Here is an 18,867-nt window from a genome sequence, read left to right as displayed (position 1 = left end):
TCCCTACGAATCAGTGCAAATGCGCCTCATTAAAGAAATGGAGTATAGTGTCAGGAGAGACACAGAGGTAGTGGGCAGAGCTACAGACACCAACTTGCTATGCAGTAAGGTAGTAACAGGGAGTCCTTCTTCAGAGCAAGCTGTGCTAGAAATTCCTCTGTCCAACAGTACCACTAACTTCATTCTTTAATGCTTTTCAACCTCTGTTACAAAGGAGACACATTTTAATTAATCTGGGTTCCCTTGAAAAATTGTAAGCAATGCCCGTCCCCACCAAAAACCAGAAGACAAAAAACATCCTGGAGTGCATCCCACCGTCTGCAGAAGTGCCTGGGGGATGGATCACACCAGAAGGCATCTGGAAGATCAACGTCCAGCCAAGCGAACCTATCCCCACACAAGGACAGGAGCAGGAGGAGAGGGAGGTGGTTCCGAACTTGCACCAGAACATTTTCCGCAGCCTGTTCCTCATGCGGATAACCCTGAAGGTCATGGGCACCATACCCATGAACTACAATGAGGAGAGCGGCCAATACGAATTCCGGTGGCTCACTTTCTCCGCAATGCACACCTGCATCATCTTTGTCTGGTTCAGCATTCTGGTTGTCACCACCAGTATTGGACTGGGAAGGCTCCTCACCGAATGCGACTTCCTGGGGGAGTCGCATAGCCACGAAATCGAGCTCCTGACGGTCATCATCATTGTCGGGTGTCTCATGAACGCCTGGGTCGAGGTCTTCTACCTCCTCTACAACAGGAACAGATTCTGCACTTACCTGGGCCAATGGCAGGACATAGCCCAGAGGACGGGACTCAATCCCACAAAGGGCCTTCGAAGGAGCACAACCATTTTGGCCATATTCCTCTACACTTTCATCGTACTCGTGCTGATCGCGAGTGCCTTTGGAGGCGATACCCTCGGAGGAGTGGAGAATGCCCTGGCGAAGGTGTTCCTCCTTATTCCCGAAGAGTGGTTCACCGGCGATATGTTTGCCATAACGGTAAGCTGTGCTTTGAAAGTTGAGGAAATGTCATTGTGTTTACACTAAACAAAAAACTACACAAGTACACAAGTGTGTTAATTCAATTCAATATGTAACGTACACACACAAATGTATATAACTCAATCCTTCCTAGACCTTTGCTTGGTGGGTTTAAAGTTGCCACACTTCCAATTTTCTAAAAATTTGTCAATTCTTCCAAGATAGAGACATTAGTCCAGTGAAGCATCTTATCCCTGGTTGCATCTCACCTTAGCTGGGTAACAAGCAGCTACATAGTTCCTTGCCAAGGTCGAAAAAGACATGAGGGCCTTCATGGAAGGTACCTCAACGTGCATAAGAGATTTAATGCAGTTGATTTTTTTTTCTTTTGGCAAGAAATGTTCACCCAAGATCTCAGCCCTTGAAGGATGAATAGGGCTATGAATGATATATCACATCCTTCATTAATGCCCATCATCAAAAAGGCAGTAAGAATATTTTATAAATGTATAGACAATTATTGAAATTACTTAGTGATAAGTTCTACCTTTTTCAAAAGGAAAGATAAAAACAAGAATACATAGGTAAGAGTGGCAAATGGAAGAGTGGTAGAAAGGGCGTTAATGGATCATGTGTTGATAACTAAAAGAATGTTAGGAAGATTGAAAGACGTGCACGTGTTTAGGGGTATGGTTAACAGTATGTCTGATCATTTTTTGGTGGAAGGAAAATTAGTAGTAGCAAAAGAGTGGGGGAATAGAGTAGGTGGATGTAAAAGGAAGCTAGTGAGGGTTGAAGAGCTAATAAAACCGGGGGTAAAAAGTAAATAACAAGAAATGTTGAAAATGGCATATGACGAAGTGAAAGTAAGAGAAACTGGTAATTTGGAGGAGGAGTGGAAGTTAGTAAAAGAAAATTTTGTTGGGATTGCAAGTGATGTGTGTGGCAAGAAGTTTGTTGGAGGCAGCATGAGGAAGGGCAGTGAATGGTGGAATGAAGGAGTGAAGGTAAAAGTGGAAGAGAAAAAGAGGGCTTTTGAAGAATGGTTGCAGAGTAATAGGGTAGAGAAGTATGAAAAATAAAGAGAGAAAAATATAGGTGTAAAGTGCAAGGTGAGACAAAGAGGGCAGCTGACCTGAGGTGGGGTCAGGGATTGGGTCATTCATATGAAGAGAATAAGAAGTTTTGGAAAGAAGTGTAGAAAGTAAGGAAGGCTGGATCAAGAATTGAAGAGACAGTGAAAGATGGAAATGGAAGGTTGTTAAAAGGAGAGGAGGCAAGGAAGAGGTGGGTGAAATATTTTGAAAGTTTACTGAATGTTGAGGATAATAGGGAGGCAGATATAATTGCTGTTGCAGGTGTTGAGGTGCAGGTGATGGGAGATGAGAATGAGAGAAAGATTGCAACAGAGGAAGTGAGGAGAGCACTAGATGAAACGAGAGTAGGAAAAGCTTCTGGTATGGATGGTGTGAGAGCTGAGATGTTGAAGGAAGGGGGTGTGACTGTACTTGAATGGTTGGTGAGATTGTTCAATATGTGTTTTGTGTTGTCAATGGTTTGTGAATGTATTGTACCACTATATAAGGGTAAAGGAGATGTGCATGAGTGTTGTAATTCAAGAGGTATTAGTTTGTTAAGCGTAGTTGGAAAAGTGTATGGTAGAGTAATGATTAATAGGATCAAGGATAAAACAAAGAATGCAATCTTAGAAATACAAGGTGGTTTAGAAGAGGTAGGGGTTGTAGGAATCAGAATTTTATAGTTAGGCAGATTTGCAAGAGATATTTAGCAAAAGGTAAGGAGGTGTATGTTGCGTTTATGGATCTGGAGAAAGCGTATGATAGAGTTGACAGGGAAGCAATGTGGAATGTGATGAGGTTATATGGAGTTGGTGGAAGGTTGTTGCAAGCAGTGAAAAGTTTCTACAAAGGTAGTGAAGCATGTGTTAGGATAGAAAATGAAGTGAGCGATTGGTTTCCGGTGAGAGTGAGGCTTAGACAGGGATGTGTGATGTCACCGTGGTTGTTTACCTTGTATGTTGATGGAGTGGTGAGTGAGGTGAATGCTCGAGTACTTGGACGAGGATTGAAACTGGTAGACGAGAATGACCATGAATGGGAGGTAAATCAGTTGTTGTTTGCGGATGATACTGTACTGGTTCCAGACGCGGAAGAGCAGCTTGGCTGATTAGTGACAGAATTTGGAAGGGTGTGTGAGAGAAGGAAGTTGGGAGTTAATGTGGGTAAGAGTAAGGTTATGAGATGTACGAGAAGGGAAGGTGGTGCGAGGTTGAATGTCATGTTGAATGGACAGTTAATTGAGGAGGTAGATCAGTTTGAGTATTTGGGGTCTGTTGTTGCAGCAAATGGTGGAGTGGAAGCAGATGTACGTCAGAGAGTGAATGAAGGATGCAAAGTGTTGGGGGCAGTTAATGGAGTAGTAAAAAATAGAGGATTGGGCATGAATGTAAAGAGAGTTCTGTATGAGAAAGTGATTGTACCAACTGTGATGAATGGATCGGAGTTGTGGGGAATGAAAGTGATGGAGAGACAGAAATTGAATGTGTTTGAGATGAAGTGTCTAAGGAGTATGGCTGGTGTATCTCGAATAGATAGGGTTAGGAACGAAGTAGTGAGGGTGAGAACGGATGTAAGAAATGAGTTAGCAGCTAGAGTGGATATGAATGTGTTGAGGTGGTTTGGCCATGTTGAGAGAATGGGAAATGGCTCTCTGCTAAAGAAGGTGATGAATGCAAGAGTTGATGGGAGAAGTACAACAAGGAAGGCCAAGGTTTGGGTGGATGGATGGAGTGAAGAAAGCACTGGGTGATAGGAGGATAGATGTGAGAGAGGCAAGAGAGCGTGCTAGAAATAGGAATGAATGGCGAGCGATTGTGACGCAGTTCTGGTAGGCCCTGCTGCTTCCTCCGGTGCCTTAGATGTCCGCGGAGGTAGCAGCAGTAGGGGATTCAGCGTTATGAAGCTTCACCTGTGGTGGATAACGGGGAAGGGTGGGCTGTGGCACCCTGGCAGTACCAACTGAACTCGGTTGAGTCCCTTGTCAGGCTGGGAGGAACGTAGAGAGGAGAAGTCCCCTTTTTGTCTCATTGTTTTATGTCGGCTACCCCCCAAAATTGGGGGAAGTGCCTTGGTATATGTATCTATGTACTTTGTAAATAACAGGGTGATTCAAATTAATTGCAATGAATAAAAAATTAGTTTGAATATATATACTACACATATAATTCATGTAATGTTTGTGTAAAAGTGAATTATCTGAGAGAGAGAGAGAGAGAGAGAGAGAGAGAGAGAGAGAGAGAGAGAGAGAGAGAGAGAGAGAGAGAGAGAGAAGAGAGAGAGAGAGAGAATTTCATGATGAATCAACAATTCGTGATTTGTAATAACCAAAGAAAAACTAAAACTGATATAAAGCTAAAAATTACCTACTCCTCTTTCACAGGCATTGAGGATAACTGTAGGCATCCTGATTTGCCACCTTTACGTCGTGTACAAAGGAGCGCTCTTCGTATTCGTAACTGTGTGCCACGTCTTGTACAACGCCTTTCACCAATGGAAAGAGGAGCTGATTAAAACTATGGACTGTGAGTACAGCTCTTGGTTGCTGTTTGTCTCCTACGATAGAAATCTATGAGGATTATTACATTTTACTTACTGATCTTGAATATATTTCGCTGCAAAGACTCCACGCGAAATAAGCCCCACCCCATGATGACGTCACAGTCAATCATGCTATGACGTCATCAGTTGTGGGGCTTATTCCGCCTGGAATCTCTGCGGCAACTACAGCCTTATATGAGAGAGCTTGACTCTGTAAAAAACTTTCTTTTCCAACCACGGTTGTACCTTGACTATTAACAATAACAATAATAATAATGGTGATACAAGCACATCGACCACCAGACATCACTGTATTCGACAAGAGAACGGAAAAAGTATCACCCATAGATGTCGCAGTACTTCGGGACTCATGAATGAAAGATAAGGGAAGAGAAAAAAATAGAAAAGTACCTGGACCTGCGAGTGAACTAAGAAGACTATAGAATATGCAGGCAGAAGTAGTGCCAATAATCATAGGAGCATTAGGGACAATACCTAAGTATTTGAAAAGGAATCTCGAGAAGGTAGGAGCCAATATGGCCCCAAGGCTTGTGCAGAAGAGTGTACTACTTGAAAAGCACATATAGTAAGAAAAGTGATGGGAACCTAAGGGGGCTGGATGCAACCTGGAACCCCACACTGTAAACCACCAGTCTCTGTAGACTGTGACTAATAATAATAATAATAATAATAATAATAATAATAATAATAATAATAATAATAATAATAATAATAATAATAATACTGAAAATCTTTTCACTATTGTTAGATTCACCATTTTCCTTCGAATATCAAAAAGCAAATTTAAAAAAAAATGGCCTTTCGATTGATTCAGTGTTTCGTAATATACTATTTCTATCAAACAACAGACTTCATCTCTGTTTCAGAGTACCTTGAGTCATTCATTACAGTATTTGGAATATCGTCCTATGACAATTTTCAATATTTTTTTCCATAAAGAATCAGTTATCAGTGTTGCCTACTTGGGTAAAGGTCACTCATGAATGGCAGAGGCAAGGGATAATGTCAATGCCCTAGAGTGCCTAGAGACTTCTCTCCACCCAAGCTAGGACGAGGGGGGACCAGACAATGGCTGCTGATGACTCAGCAGGTAGAACTATAAGCTTCAAAACACTCATCCTCACCTCACAAGATGGAAAAGTTGAAGCATTACAAGAAACTATAAAACTCTTTAAAGGTTTAAAGGGCGCTCATGAATGGCAGAAGCAAGGAATAGTGACATTGTCCTAGCAAGCAAAATAATGTCCTAGAGGCTGATCATATATACATATGATCAGCGCCCAAGCCCCCTCCACCCGAGCTAGGACCAGGGAGGGTCAGGCAACGGCTGCTAATGACTCAGCAAGTAGATCTATAGGCTCCCCCAAAACCACCATCCTCAGCTCGCAAGGATGGTGAGGTTGCTGCCACTAAAGGAACTAACAAGCTTGAGCGGGGATCGAACCACAGTCTGGTGATCACCATGCAGAGACATTGCGAATAGGTCACAATAACTCTTATCGGAATAAGCTAATTCAAGAATCAAGGCTAATGAAAGCACCCTAATCGCAGTTTCTTTATAAGTAGCAATATTACTAACAATGTGAGCCTGTTTAAATTATTTTATATTTTTTAGGGAATACTAAACTTAACGAGGGTTTTTCAGAGTCAAGCTCTCATATAAGACTATAGTTGCCGAAGAGATTTGTGACGAAATAAGCCACACGCCCTGATGACGTCATAGCCAATCATGTCCCCTGCATTAACATCGGTTACAACGTGATTGGCTGTGACGTCATCAGAGGGAGGGGCTTAGCCTGGAATCTTTGCAGCGACTATAGTCTTACCTCTCTATACCAATTTTGACAAATGACCAAAATTTTTAACATTTGATTTAGGGGGATATTAAGATATGACATCACCTGGCTAAACCCCAGGATTACGCAACTTGAGGCGTCTCATATCCATTATGGAAGAATTGGAATCTAATTGCCTATTGAAATACATTGTACTTAATACTATGAATAAATCGTATCCACCTCTCTGACTACCATGAAAATGAGAGCATCCCAGAGACACAAATTATACTCAAGAGAAACCGGAATAGATTGTGAAAATAGTAATAGATCAAATTGGATTTATTCTATGAAAATGTAAGAGCATTAAATAAGTTAATAGGATTCTATAAAATATAAAACATGACCACGTGAAAATTGCAAGGCACGCCAGTTGACACACTGCATACACACGCCCTTGAATGTCAACACTGTGGAACGAAGAGGATGCAATATCCGTAAAATAGGATGCTGTAATAATATTCCCTTTACTCGACTTTATTAGGCCCCTACAGAATCTTAAATACAAAAACGAACACAATAATTAAAGAACAAATTAAAAGAATAAAATTCATGGAAAATGATGAAACATGAGTCAAGTACTTTGTCCTTAATTGCAACGTCACAACTGATTCCAATTAATGGAAGAATATCTAATCAAGGTCGTTTCTTTAAATACAGTTCGTAATTAACAGTGATTAATTAATCTGCTTCTTTCATTTCAATTTATATTTATAAAACTAGATTTATCGAATGTGGTATTAAATAAAGTTTTATATCTTAAATTCGAGCCAATGTGTATTTCTGTTTTCTTTAAATATTCGTAATTACCTCCGCCAACGAAGTTGGAAGGAGGTTATGTTTTACCCCCTGTTTGTGTATGTGCGTTTGTTTGTGAACACCTTCCTGGCCACAATTTTAATCGTGGAGTAATGAAACTTGCAGGGATTAACTGCTATGTAAAAAGCTGGAAATGATTAGATTTTGGTAGGTCAAGATCAAAGGGCAAGATCACGGTCAAACAAAATGTCCAATTCACGTAATCATCCATAAGTTTGGACATCGTTGTCACAGAGACTTCAAACTTGGTTCATATTTGAGTGTATGAAAATCCATGCCAATTAATACATGTTGAGTTCGAAGGTCAAGGCCAAGTCCAAGATCAAGGTCAAACAAAAGGTCAAATTCCGGTAATCAACCATACGGCCACAATTTTAATCGTAACGTAATGAAACTTGCACGGATTTCAAACTGTTATGTAAAGAGCTGGAAATTATTAAATTTTGAAAGGTCAAAGGTTAAGGTCATGAATGAGGAAAATGTCTGAAAGGTAGAGAAATAAGCTGCCCTGGCGAAGGTCTGTGCTCTACTGAGTGCGCCCGTACTTTCAATTTATATTTATAAAACTAAATTTCTCGAATGCGGTACTAAATAAAGTTTTACATCTTGAATTGGAGCCAATATGTATATCTGTTCTCTTAAAATATTCGCAATTTTTTTGATATAACACTTCACCCTATACCATTCCACTGTAATTTTTATATTTAAATATCAACCATAAGAACGTAATTCAAATCTAATTTAGATGATTTCGTATAACAAAAAATTTTTCCATATATCTTCTTCCCCTTCGTTATCGCTACATTAAGGGGTCGGATGCCTGATGTGCCCTCTCCAATGCCTTCTATTTAAAGGCATCCTCTTCCACCAAACCTCTTCTTTCCATACCATCAATTTTTCCTCATATATAATTATTTAAATCTAAATTTAGAAAGTAATAATTGCATCCCATCCAATCCTAGCTATCTCCAGCCATGTGCAATCTCCTACAGTATACATAATGCAACTTATATCCACCCTAGCCATCTCCAGTTGCCCCTATTCTCCAAACTATAGATTCACTTCAATTTATCAAGTTACAACAAATTTGAATATTTTCTAGGCGGTGTTCCGTGCTAGGCGGTGTTTTGTGCTAGGTGGTATATCTTAGCAATCCATGTTTGCCAACGATTATATAAGCGGATGAGCAACCTGGTGGAGTATAGGAGAACTTAAGGTGTGGAGGAAATGGACCCCTAAATCTCGATGAAGTTGCTGGCAGCAGGGCAATGGATTGGGTTTAAGGCGATAGACAAGATGTCTTGGCGGCTTCTACTCCTGATGCGTGGCGGATGATCTTACTGGAATTAGTATAGACAGACACCGGTCACTTGCCTTAGATAGATAAACACTGCTCATCACAAGGAACTGGCTATCCTTTGATGAATTTAGTCAATGAATCCTCTATGGATTTAGTCAGTCTATGAGACGACTGGCGAAATCTAACCGTGGCCCTTTGCGTCAATAAGCATAGGAGATGATGATGATGATGATATGGAATGCATTCATTCCATTCTTCCCGCAGATATCAATATTTCACCAAGTTCATTCTGCACTGTATTCTGTTCATTCTGTAGTTGACTGAATTTTTCCAAGCATAATCTCCACTGAATTCTTTATATGCGATTTCACTTGTTTGCGTAATCCTACTTAACACACTCTGGGCCATATTCACTCAATGATCTTTTTCAGTTGGCTGTAATTCACTGTAATTCACAAATATATTTTCCACTGTAGCCGTCACACTCACCAGAGAACTCTAAATCGATCCATCAATCACCTTACTCTTCGTCACATTTAGTCTATGCTTTCCCCAGCTACAGTATGTGTAATTTACCAAATATACTCTCACACAATATTCAACCCATGCTTTCTTAAGTTACTAGTATATTACGTAAAAATAATCTGCACTGTACTTGTAACCTACTACATATATTTTGCACTGTATTAACCTCATTCTTTCTACAGTTATTATTAATCTAACAAATGTAATCCATCCTCTGCTAGCTAGTTGTTCTATCTGCAATACACTTAATATAATCTGCATTGTATTAATTCAACAATCTCTCTAATAATCTGTAATTTACCCAATTTGACTGTACTTATGTTTTATGCTTACTCCAGTTATCTGTAACTTACTCAATATAATTAATGCTATATTCAGTTTATATTTTCTCCAGGTATCACTCCTATGTGAAATATAATCTGCATTGTATTTAATCTATATTTTCTAAAGTTATCTGTAGATTAATAAAGAAATATCCAATATATCCCATCCATACTTTTAATTGTTATATAGTTATCTGCAACTATAGTCGCAGTAAAGATTCCGGGTAAAATAAGCCCCGCCCCTGATGACGTCATAGCCAATCACGTTGTCTCCCATGTTAGCAGCGGTCACAATACATCCCCTAATAAAATTTATACTGTACTAACTTGTGTGTTGTGACCACTGTTAACGCAGGAGACAACATGATTTGCTATAACATCACTAGGGCTTATTTTGCCGGGAATCTCTGCGAAGACTATAACTACTTATATGAAATGCAAACACTCTAAACATTTGAAATTCATCCATAATTTACAGAGTAAGACGTGTACTGTATTTAGCCTGCACTGTCTTTAGTTACCACTAATCTACAAAACCGAATCAGCAATGGACCTAAATATCTTTCTCTAGTTATCTGGTGTATGGATAGACGAGAGACCGCCCTGTGTTCAGCCATCACAGTAACGGTTGCGGCCGCCATCGGAGTCGAAGTAGGGGAAAACCCACCACCCTCAGAAGAAAGCCCTTGCGTGGGTATGGACGAACTCGTCAAGAACCACTGGATCATTGTCAAGATGGTCAGGGAAACAGAAAAGCTCTTCGCCCCGACCCTTCAGTGCTTCTACTCGACACAGGTCGGAGAGCCCTTCTATAGTATTATTTCACTCAGATAGACAAATGCACAGGGCAGAAAGTTCTTCCATGACAGTGTTTCACTCATATAGGCAACTCTACATGTCAGAGAGCTCTTCCATGGCAGTATTTCACTCAGATAGACAACTGTACATGTCAGAGAGCTCTTCCATGGCAGTATTTCACTCAGATAGACAACTGTACATGTCAGAGAGCTCTTCCATGGCAGTATTTCACTCAGATAGGCAACTGTACAGGTCAAGAGAGCTCTTCCATGATAGTATTTTACTCAGATAGGCAACTGGACAAGTCAGAGAGCCCTTCCACGGTAATATTTCACTCAGATAGGCAACTGTAAAGGTCAGAGAGCTCTTCCATAACAATATGTTCGCTCATATAGGTAACTGCACAATTAGGAGAGCTCTTCCATTATAGTTTATCATTCTGATACGCAACTGCTGTACATGTGCTTTGAGTTTATTGTAAGGAAAAACCGAAATCTCAAAGTATTAGAAGTTAAGAAATTGAAAACAGACAGAAACTCTTAGTTATATGCATCGTTCTTAACTTTAATATGATGATGTCAACAAACGGTATCTTTTTAATCAGGACAGGTTTCTTTCTGTTGTGGGATTAAGAAAGTATACAATCGGGTTTTTAAGACGTACTCACGCAGAGGCATTACAGAGAATCGTTACCATCTCATTTTTGTCTCATATAACTGCACCAAAAATTATTTATCTCAAGCTAATGTTAGCCAAACGAATGTAGCATTCTCTAAGACTGGTCTCTTTGCAACGTATTACCGCACATTCATTCAATTGACAACGCAATATTTTCCAACTGATATATTTGTGTTACTAGAATCTACCTCGAAATATATATATATATATATATATATATATATATATATATATATATATATATATATATATATATATATATATATATATATATATATATATATATATATATATATATATATATATGTTTTAACAATGTTCTGAAGCACTGAATGATGTAGCATCCAAAAAACTGCTCAAGAAAATTTGCATTTTTCTATAAGGAGTATTTTCAGCCATTCAATCATAAGGCATCCAGAAATTGCCTAATAAAAACTTAACATATTTCTTAATAATTATTATCCATTCAAGTATCTTTTATCCCCGAATCCACTAAGGAATATTTTCGAGAACTAAATTGTAAATATATTAAAAGGTAGTACCACATATATTCCTTCAATTATCCCTTAGGTCGTGACTCTGTTAGCACTAGATACATTCCTTCAATCCTTCCTCAGATCGTGACTCTAGATACATTCCTTCAATCCTCCCTCAGATCGTGACTCTAGATAAATTCCTTCAATCCTCCCTTAGGTCGTGACCCTGTGTTTGGAGCTGTACCTTGTGGCCTATCGTATGAGTCTCGGGGAACAATATCAAACAGAAGAGCTCGCTTGGCAGACCATCATCATTGCGCAGACTTTCATTGTCTTCTTTCTGGTTTCCATGAAGGCCAGTTATGTATATGAAGAGGTATGTGGGTATTATGTCTATTACTGTGTGTTGGAGGGGGTGGAGAGGGGGTTGTTGGTGAATGTTGTTCGATTTGTCGTAACAAGAAATTTTTTTTTTTGAAAAACTGAACGTTATCTGGAATTTATAGTGAGAGGAGTTTCATCATAAAAATTCTTGTCTATCAAAGTTTTCTGGGGTTGTCCTGAACACAAACACAATTATATATATATATATATATATATATATATATATATATATATATATACATATATATATATGTATATATATATATATATATATATATATATATATATATATATATATACATACATACATACATACATACATACATAAAAAAATGAAGATCAAGTGACTGACTACACATATAAAAACATAAATGTTTTTTCTCCCACTCAGAAACAAAACAACCCACCAGGAATGAAAAAAAGGACAAAAACAGGTTCTTTAAAAGACTTTGTTCATTAGAATGAAAAGACCACATAATTCAATGTCAGTCTCCAAAGAGGAAGTATTATCAATTCCTGTCTCTCTTTCTCTTATTCCCTCGAAAAAGTTAATTGGAAGTATTGTCTCGTGTCTAGGGGGTGACTGTCAACAGTAAATTGTTCATTACTAAAGACGTTGTTATCTCTGTGGGAAGCAATTAAGGAGTTACTTAAAACGAGTGAAAACGAGTGGTTTCAATTCGTTCATCACCTCAAATTGATAAAGCGTGTCTCCAGAAAGATAATTAAAGTCGTAAATAATAAAGAATGTGAAGCAATAATCAATAAATTACTTAAGGCAATATTCAATAAAGCACTCAAAGCTATGATCAATGAAGTACATTAAGCAATAATCCATATAGCACTTTAAACAATAATCAATGAAGTACTTCAAGCAATAATCAATGAAGTACTTCAAGCAATAATCAATGAAGTACTTCAAGCAATAATCAATGAAGTACTTTAAGCAATAATCAATAAAGTACTTTATGCAATATTCAATGAAGTACTTTAAACAATAATCAATCAAGTACTTAAGGCAATAATCAATAAATTACTTTAAGAAATAATCAATAAAGTACTTTAGGCAATAATCAATGAAGTACTTCAAGCAATAATCAATGAAGTACTTAAGGCAATAATCAATAAATTACTTTAAGAAATAATCAATAAAGTACTTTAAGCAATATTCAATGAAGTACTTCAAGCGATAATTCAATCAAGTACTTACGGCAATAATCAATAAATTACTTTAAGCAATAATCAATAATGTACTTTAAGCAATATTCAATGAAGTACTTCAAGCGATACTCAATCAAGTACTTAATGCCATAATCAATAAATTACTTTAAGCAATAATCAATAAAGTACTTTAAGCAATATTCAATGAAATACTTTAAACAATAATCAATGAAGTATTTAAGGCAATAATCAATAAAGTACTTTAAGCAATAATAAATAAGGTACCTTAAGCATTAAGCAATTAAGTACTTACTTTAAGCTTTAAGCATTATTCATTAAAGTACATTAAGCATTAAGCAATCAAGTACTTACTTTAAGCTTTAAGCATTAATCATTAAAGTACCTTAAGCATTAATCAATCAAGTACTTACTTTAAGCTTTAAGCATTAATCAATAAAGTACCATAAGCATTAATCAATCAAGTACTTTGTTTAAGCTTTAAGTATTAATCAATAAAGTAACTTAAGCATTAATCAATCAAGTACTTACTTCTAGCAATGATCAATAAATTACTTATGGCAATAACCAATAAATTACTTTAAGCAATAATCAATAAAGTATTTTAAGCAATAATCAATAAGTACTTTAAGCAATAATCAATAAGTACTTTAAGCAAATACCAATAAAGTACTTAAGGAATTAACTATTAAAGTACTTTAAGCAATAATCTATAAATCACTCAAGGTAATAATCAATAAAGTACTTAAAGCAATTATCAATAAAGTACTAAGGTAATACACAATAAAGTAATTGGAGTAATAAGCAATACTAATTAAATACCTTAGGAATGATTATACATCAAAGGGCAGATTTGTAGTTTTCAACTAATTGAGATTAATGGAATTAAGTAAATTGAAGATACGAAATTCTAATACAATATCACACTGTACACCACAATTCCAACTCTGTCAGCTAGTGAAAAGTGTGCGCATTCATGTACGGCTGAGAGAGAGAGAGAGAGAGAGAGAGAGAGAGAGAGAGAGAGAGAGAGAGAGAGAGAGAGAGAGAGATAACGTAAAATATTCCAATGATGGAAAAAGGTAAAGAAATTGTCCTCTAACCAATATCCTTCATGAAACTAAAGAGGAAGATTCCTTCTCCATTTTCTCTCAATTTATTTAATCCCAAAATCAGAAATTCTTAAAAAGAAATAACAAAATATTTTCATAAATATACTTTTTTATCGAATCAATATTTTTATATTAAAAAAAGATTAATTATCCATTAAGTATTTAAAGGTTTAAAGGCCGCTCATGAAGGGCAGGGGCAAGGGACAGTGACAGTGCCCTATCGAGCAGGACAATGCCCTAGAGACTGACCATATATTCATATGATCAGCGCCAAAGGCCCCTCTCCATCCAAGTTAGGATCAAGGAGGTTCAGACAATAGCTGTTGATGACTGAAAAGATAGCCTTATAGGTACCCACAATTTCCCCCCCCCCCCCCCCCCCATCATTAGCTCTGAAGGATGGTGACATTGCAGGGACCAAAGAAACTAACGAGCTTGAGCAGGACTCATATGATCAGCGCCCAACCTAGGGCCAAGGAGGGCCAGACAATGGTTGCTGATGACTTAGAAAATAGACCTACAGGCTCCCCCAACCCTGCATCCTTAGCTCACAAGGATGGTGAGGTTGCAGCGACAGAAGAAACTAACGAGTTTGGGCCACCATCACCACATCTCAAAAAAAAAAAAAAAAAAAGATTGCAACGTAAATATCTTCACTGTATGCAGCATCATTTAAGACAACAGTCGCTCCTATGAGTAAATTGAAAAGGAAGTTGCAATTCAAAACAAACTATGATAGTTTAGAGAAACGTCAAACCCTGAGGGGGAGAGGGAGAGAGTGATTCTGTTCATGGTCAAACCAGCGTAAACATTAAACGTCCCACTGCAAAACTATGTTTACAAATATCATATATCATCTTTTCTATACTCTTTGTGGGTGGCATAAATATGTACGCATAAGGGTTTACACAGTTCTCTTGCTTGAGGGTACACTCGGGCACACTATTCTATCTTACTTCTCTTCCTCTTGTTTTGTTAAAGTTTTTATAGTTTATATAGGAAATATTTATTTTGATGTTACTGTTCATTTTTCCTTGATTCCTTACCTCGCTGGGCTATTTTCCCTACTGGGGCCCATGGGCTTATAGCATCCTTTTTTTTTTTTTTCAAACTAGGTTGTAGCTTAGCAAGTAATGATAATAATAATAATAATTTGTTAAAAACCTCGAAAGAACCAACACTAACATCTGTATATTTAAAAGGTATTTGCCCTTTAAGGAGTACACCTTTAGCCCAGTTTTAAAAAGATTATAAAGAAAACGAGGAATGCTGCTGGGGTCAAAAGGAAATACGCAAAGAACCTATTGTGCTATTAGAGATGGCGCATCAGGCAACCGACCCCTTAATCTAAAGATAACGGGTTGTGGTGGCCGATGTGGTAACGTCCCTGACTAGTGAACACCAGACTGTTGTTCGAGTCCCGCACACACTCGTTAGTTTCTTTGGTCGATGCAATCTCACCATCCTTGTGAGCTAAGTATGGCCCTCCTTGGTCCTAGCTTGGGTGGAGAGGGGACTTGGGCGTTGATCAAATATTTATATGATCATTCTCTAGAGCATTGTCCTACTCGATAGGGCAATTTAACTGTCCCTTGCCCCTGTCATTCATGAGCAGCCTTTAAACCTTTAAACGGTGGGGAAGTAGAAGGCACAAGGAATAGGGGAAAGGGGGATTGTGTCACAATCCACAAAATTTACTAGAGATCACTAACCCTAAAAAATGCGAAAAATTATGCTCTAAATAGTGTGAAGGACTCCATAACATTTAAACAAGTTTTAAAGGTTTTAAAGGCCACTCATGAATAGGAGAGATAGGGGACAGTGACATTGCCCTATCAAGCAGGACAATGCCCTAGTGTGTGTGTGTATATATATATATATATATATATATATATATATATATATATATATATATATATATATAATATATATATATATATATATATATATATATATATGATGATTGATTAATTATCAGTTATCTGGCATCCTGCATATATATATGATGAACGAAATAATGAAAGGAGAAGCATTGAATAAAAAGTTCAAGATAGAGACGACTGACGAAATATAACCGAGGCCCTTTGCGTCAATAAGCGTAGGGGATGATGATGATGATGTACATATATATAGTGTATATGCATATACACATATATATACTGTATGCATATGTATAAAGCGTGTGCTCATGTATGTTTGTGCACGCACTCCACCAAACACGATGCTACAATATACATCCGAATAGCAATGTTAGGAAAATGAAGTTAATAATCTCGCAACTCCTCAAGAGAGATGACGAGAGAACAAACACCAATATGGCGGCCATGACGCCACTCTTACAGACAGCCTTGACACCTTCAACAACGTGATTAGGTTATCAGTTCTCGTCAGGAAAACAAAAGAGGGCATACTCAACGACCCCACCTTCCCTCTCCCACCCCTGAATCCATATTCCAAACTGTCGAGGATAGTAAGGGAGAAGAGGCATAATTTTAACTATATTAAAAACAAAATGCGGTCGTTTTAGAGTGAGGTGCTTCCATGATTCTGATAAGAATAGAAGCGGCAGCTTTTGATGTGAAGTGTTGATTCTTCGTCAAGGTTAAGACCCGTGGTGGATTATGGCTCGTGCGACCCTGTTGGAAACCTATTGTGTTATTAAAGACGGCGCATCATGCAACCGACCCCTGAATCTAAGGATAACGGGTTGTGGTGGCCGATGTGGTAACGTCCCTGACTAGTGATCGCCAGACTGGGGTCCTAGCCCCCCTCAAACTTGATAGCTCCATTGGTCGTTGCAACCTTACCATCCTTGTGAGCTAAGGATGCGGAGTTTGGGGGAGCCTATAGGTCTATCTGCTGAGACATCAGCAGCCATTGCCTAGCACTCCCTGGTCCTAGCTTGTATGGAAAAGGGGCTTGGATACTGATCATATGTCCATATGGCCAGTCTCTAGCGCATTGACATGCTTTCTAGGGCAATGTCACTTTCCCTTGTCTCTGCCATTCATGAGCGACCTTTAAACCTTAAACCTTTAAGGATGGGGGTTTTGGGGGAGCCTATAGGTCTACCTGCTGAGTCATCAGCACCCATTGCCTGGCCCTCCTTGGTCCTAGCTTGTGTGGAAAAGGGATTTGGGCGCTGATCATATGTATATATGGTCAGTCTCTAAGGCATTGTCCTGCTTGATAGAGCAATGTCACTACTGTCCCTTGCCTCTGCCATTCATGAGCGGCGTTTAAACGTAAGCTTGGCCACTCTTTACGGCAGGTGTAAGGTAAGAGGCTTATGAATATATGATCATTCATAATAAGGGCTTTATATATTCATCTTCAAGCTGTTATACAATTGTATTTTCAAAAAAAAAAAAAAAAAAAGACAACCAGGGAGATATATCGACATTCAAAATACTGTATATGGGTTACTAAGTTCGAGACGTGCCCACGGCTCGATAGACTTCACCAAAGTACACTACTTTGCCATCCTTCTGATTTGGGAATTTGAGAGGACTAGATGTCTAAGTTGTTATGCCGTATGCAGCGTCGGCCTGGGTCTCCCAGGGCCTACTTTGGGTAGAGGGGCCACTTATGATATATCAATATTAATATGATATATTAAATCAATTTACTAGGAAACGTACACCTACAGCTAACATGACCTTGAGTTCGATTTGTCGAGGGTACACTCGGCCACACTATTCTAATTTTCTTCCTCTTGTATTTTTGAAGTTATTATAATTTATATATAAAACAATGATTCTATTGGCTTTATTGTTCTAAAAATAAACACAGGGAAAAATAGCCCAATGAGGAAAGGAAACACGTTAATGAATACACGATATAAGTCGTGATGAACAATTAAAATAAAATATTTTTAATACACTAACAACATTAAAGCAGATATTTCATATATAAACTATAAAAACTTATATTAGCCTGTTCAACATAAAAACTTTCGACGCAAGTTTGAACTTTTGAAGTTGCACCAATTCAACCACCCGATTAGGAAGATCATTCCACAACTTGGTCACAGTTGGAATCAAACTTCTAGAATATTGTGCAGTATTGAGCCTCATGATGGAGAAGGCCTGGCTATTAGAATGAACTGCAATACCTAGTATTACGAACAGGATGGAACTGTCCGGGAAGACCTGCGTGTAAAGGATGAGCATCATTATGAAGAATTATAAAATTCAAATAAACATTCCAGTATTCCTCACTAATATTCTTCCTTTTTTCCAAGGCTTCGTCCAGCTTGGACGTTTTACGTCGTGGCCTGCCGTATACAGCTTCAGACAAGGACAAATTTCACGTAAGTAAAATATAGGCAGCAACAGCTTCTTGGATTTAGATTCTATATTTCCTTGACTTTAAGCGATCTTTGTCTCCTGTTCAACAGGAAAAGTAAATTATTTTCTTTATGTTTACCAGCTTTTACGAAATAAAATTTGATGTGTGTGTGTATGTATGTATGTATGTATGTATATATATATATATATATATATATATATATATATATATATATATATATATATATATATATATGAGAGAAAGAGAGAGAGAGAGACAGAGAGATTTTCTAAACGTATTTCAAAACACGATGAAAAATTCCACCCCTTCATTTGCCTTTCAAAAAACTTTATCATTATTATTAACTATTAATTATTAATGAATAATTATCAATTATCAATTATTATTATTATTATTATTATTATTATTATTATTATTATTATTATTATTATTATTATTATTATAAGGCAAGCCATAATGCTAGTTGGGAAAACAGAATGCTACATGTTAAAGGGTCCCTACTGGTT

General features: G+C 37.7%; 1 protein-coding gene across 1 annotated transcript in view; it reads left to right on the top strand.

Annotated features, from left to right (window-relative positions):
* The first annotated feature begins 219 nt into the window (after positions 1–219).
* LOC137623650 (uncharacterized) overlaps positions 220–18,867 on the top strand; it is a 22,348-nt gene continuing 3,700 nt past the window's right edge. Inside the window, exons 1-5 of the mRNA XM_068354482.1 lie at positions 220–1,001; positions 4,443–4,584; positions 9,995–10,218; positions 11,593–11,751; positions 18,294–18,362. Of these exons, the coding sequence (XP_068210583.1) occupies positions 261–1,001; positions 4,443–4,584; positions 9,995–10,218; positions 11,593–11,751; positions 18,294–18,362 (1,335 nt within the window). The 5' untranslated portion in view covers positions 220–260. The remainder of the gene's footprint in view (positions 1,002–4,442; positions 4,585–9,994; positions 10,219–11,592; positions 11,752–18,293; positions 18,363–18,867) is intronic.

Source organism: Palaemon carinicauda, chromosome 30 (assembly GCF_036898095.1).
Source record: "Palaemon carinicauda isolate YSFRI2023 chromosome 30, ASM3689809v2, whole genome shotgun sequence".
In the NCBI taxonomy this organism is placed as follows: Eukaryota; Metazoa; Arthropoda; class Malacostraca; order Decapoda; family Palaemonidae; genus Palaemon; species Palaemon carinicauda.
This window is presented reverse-complemented; position numbering and strand designations above follow the sequence as displayed.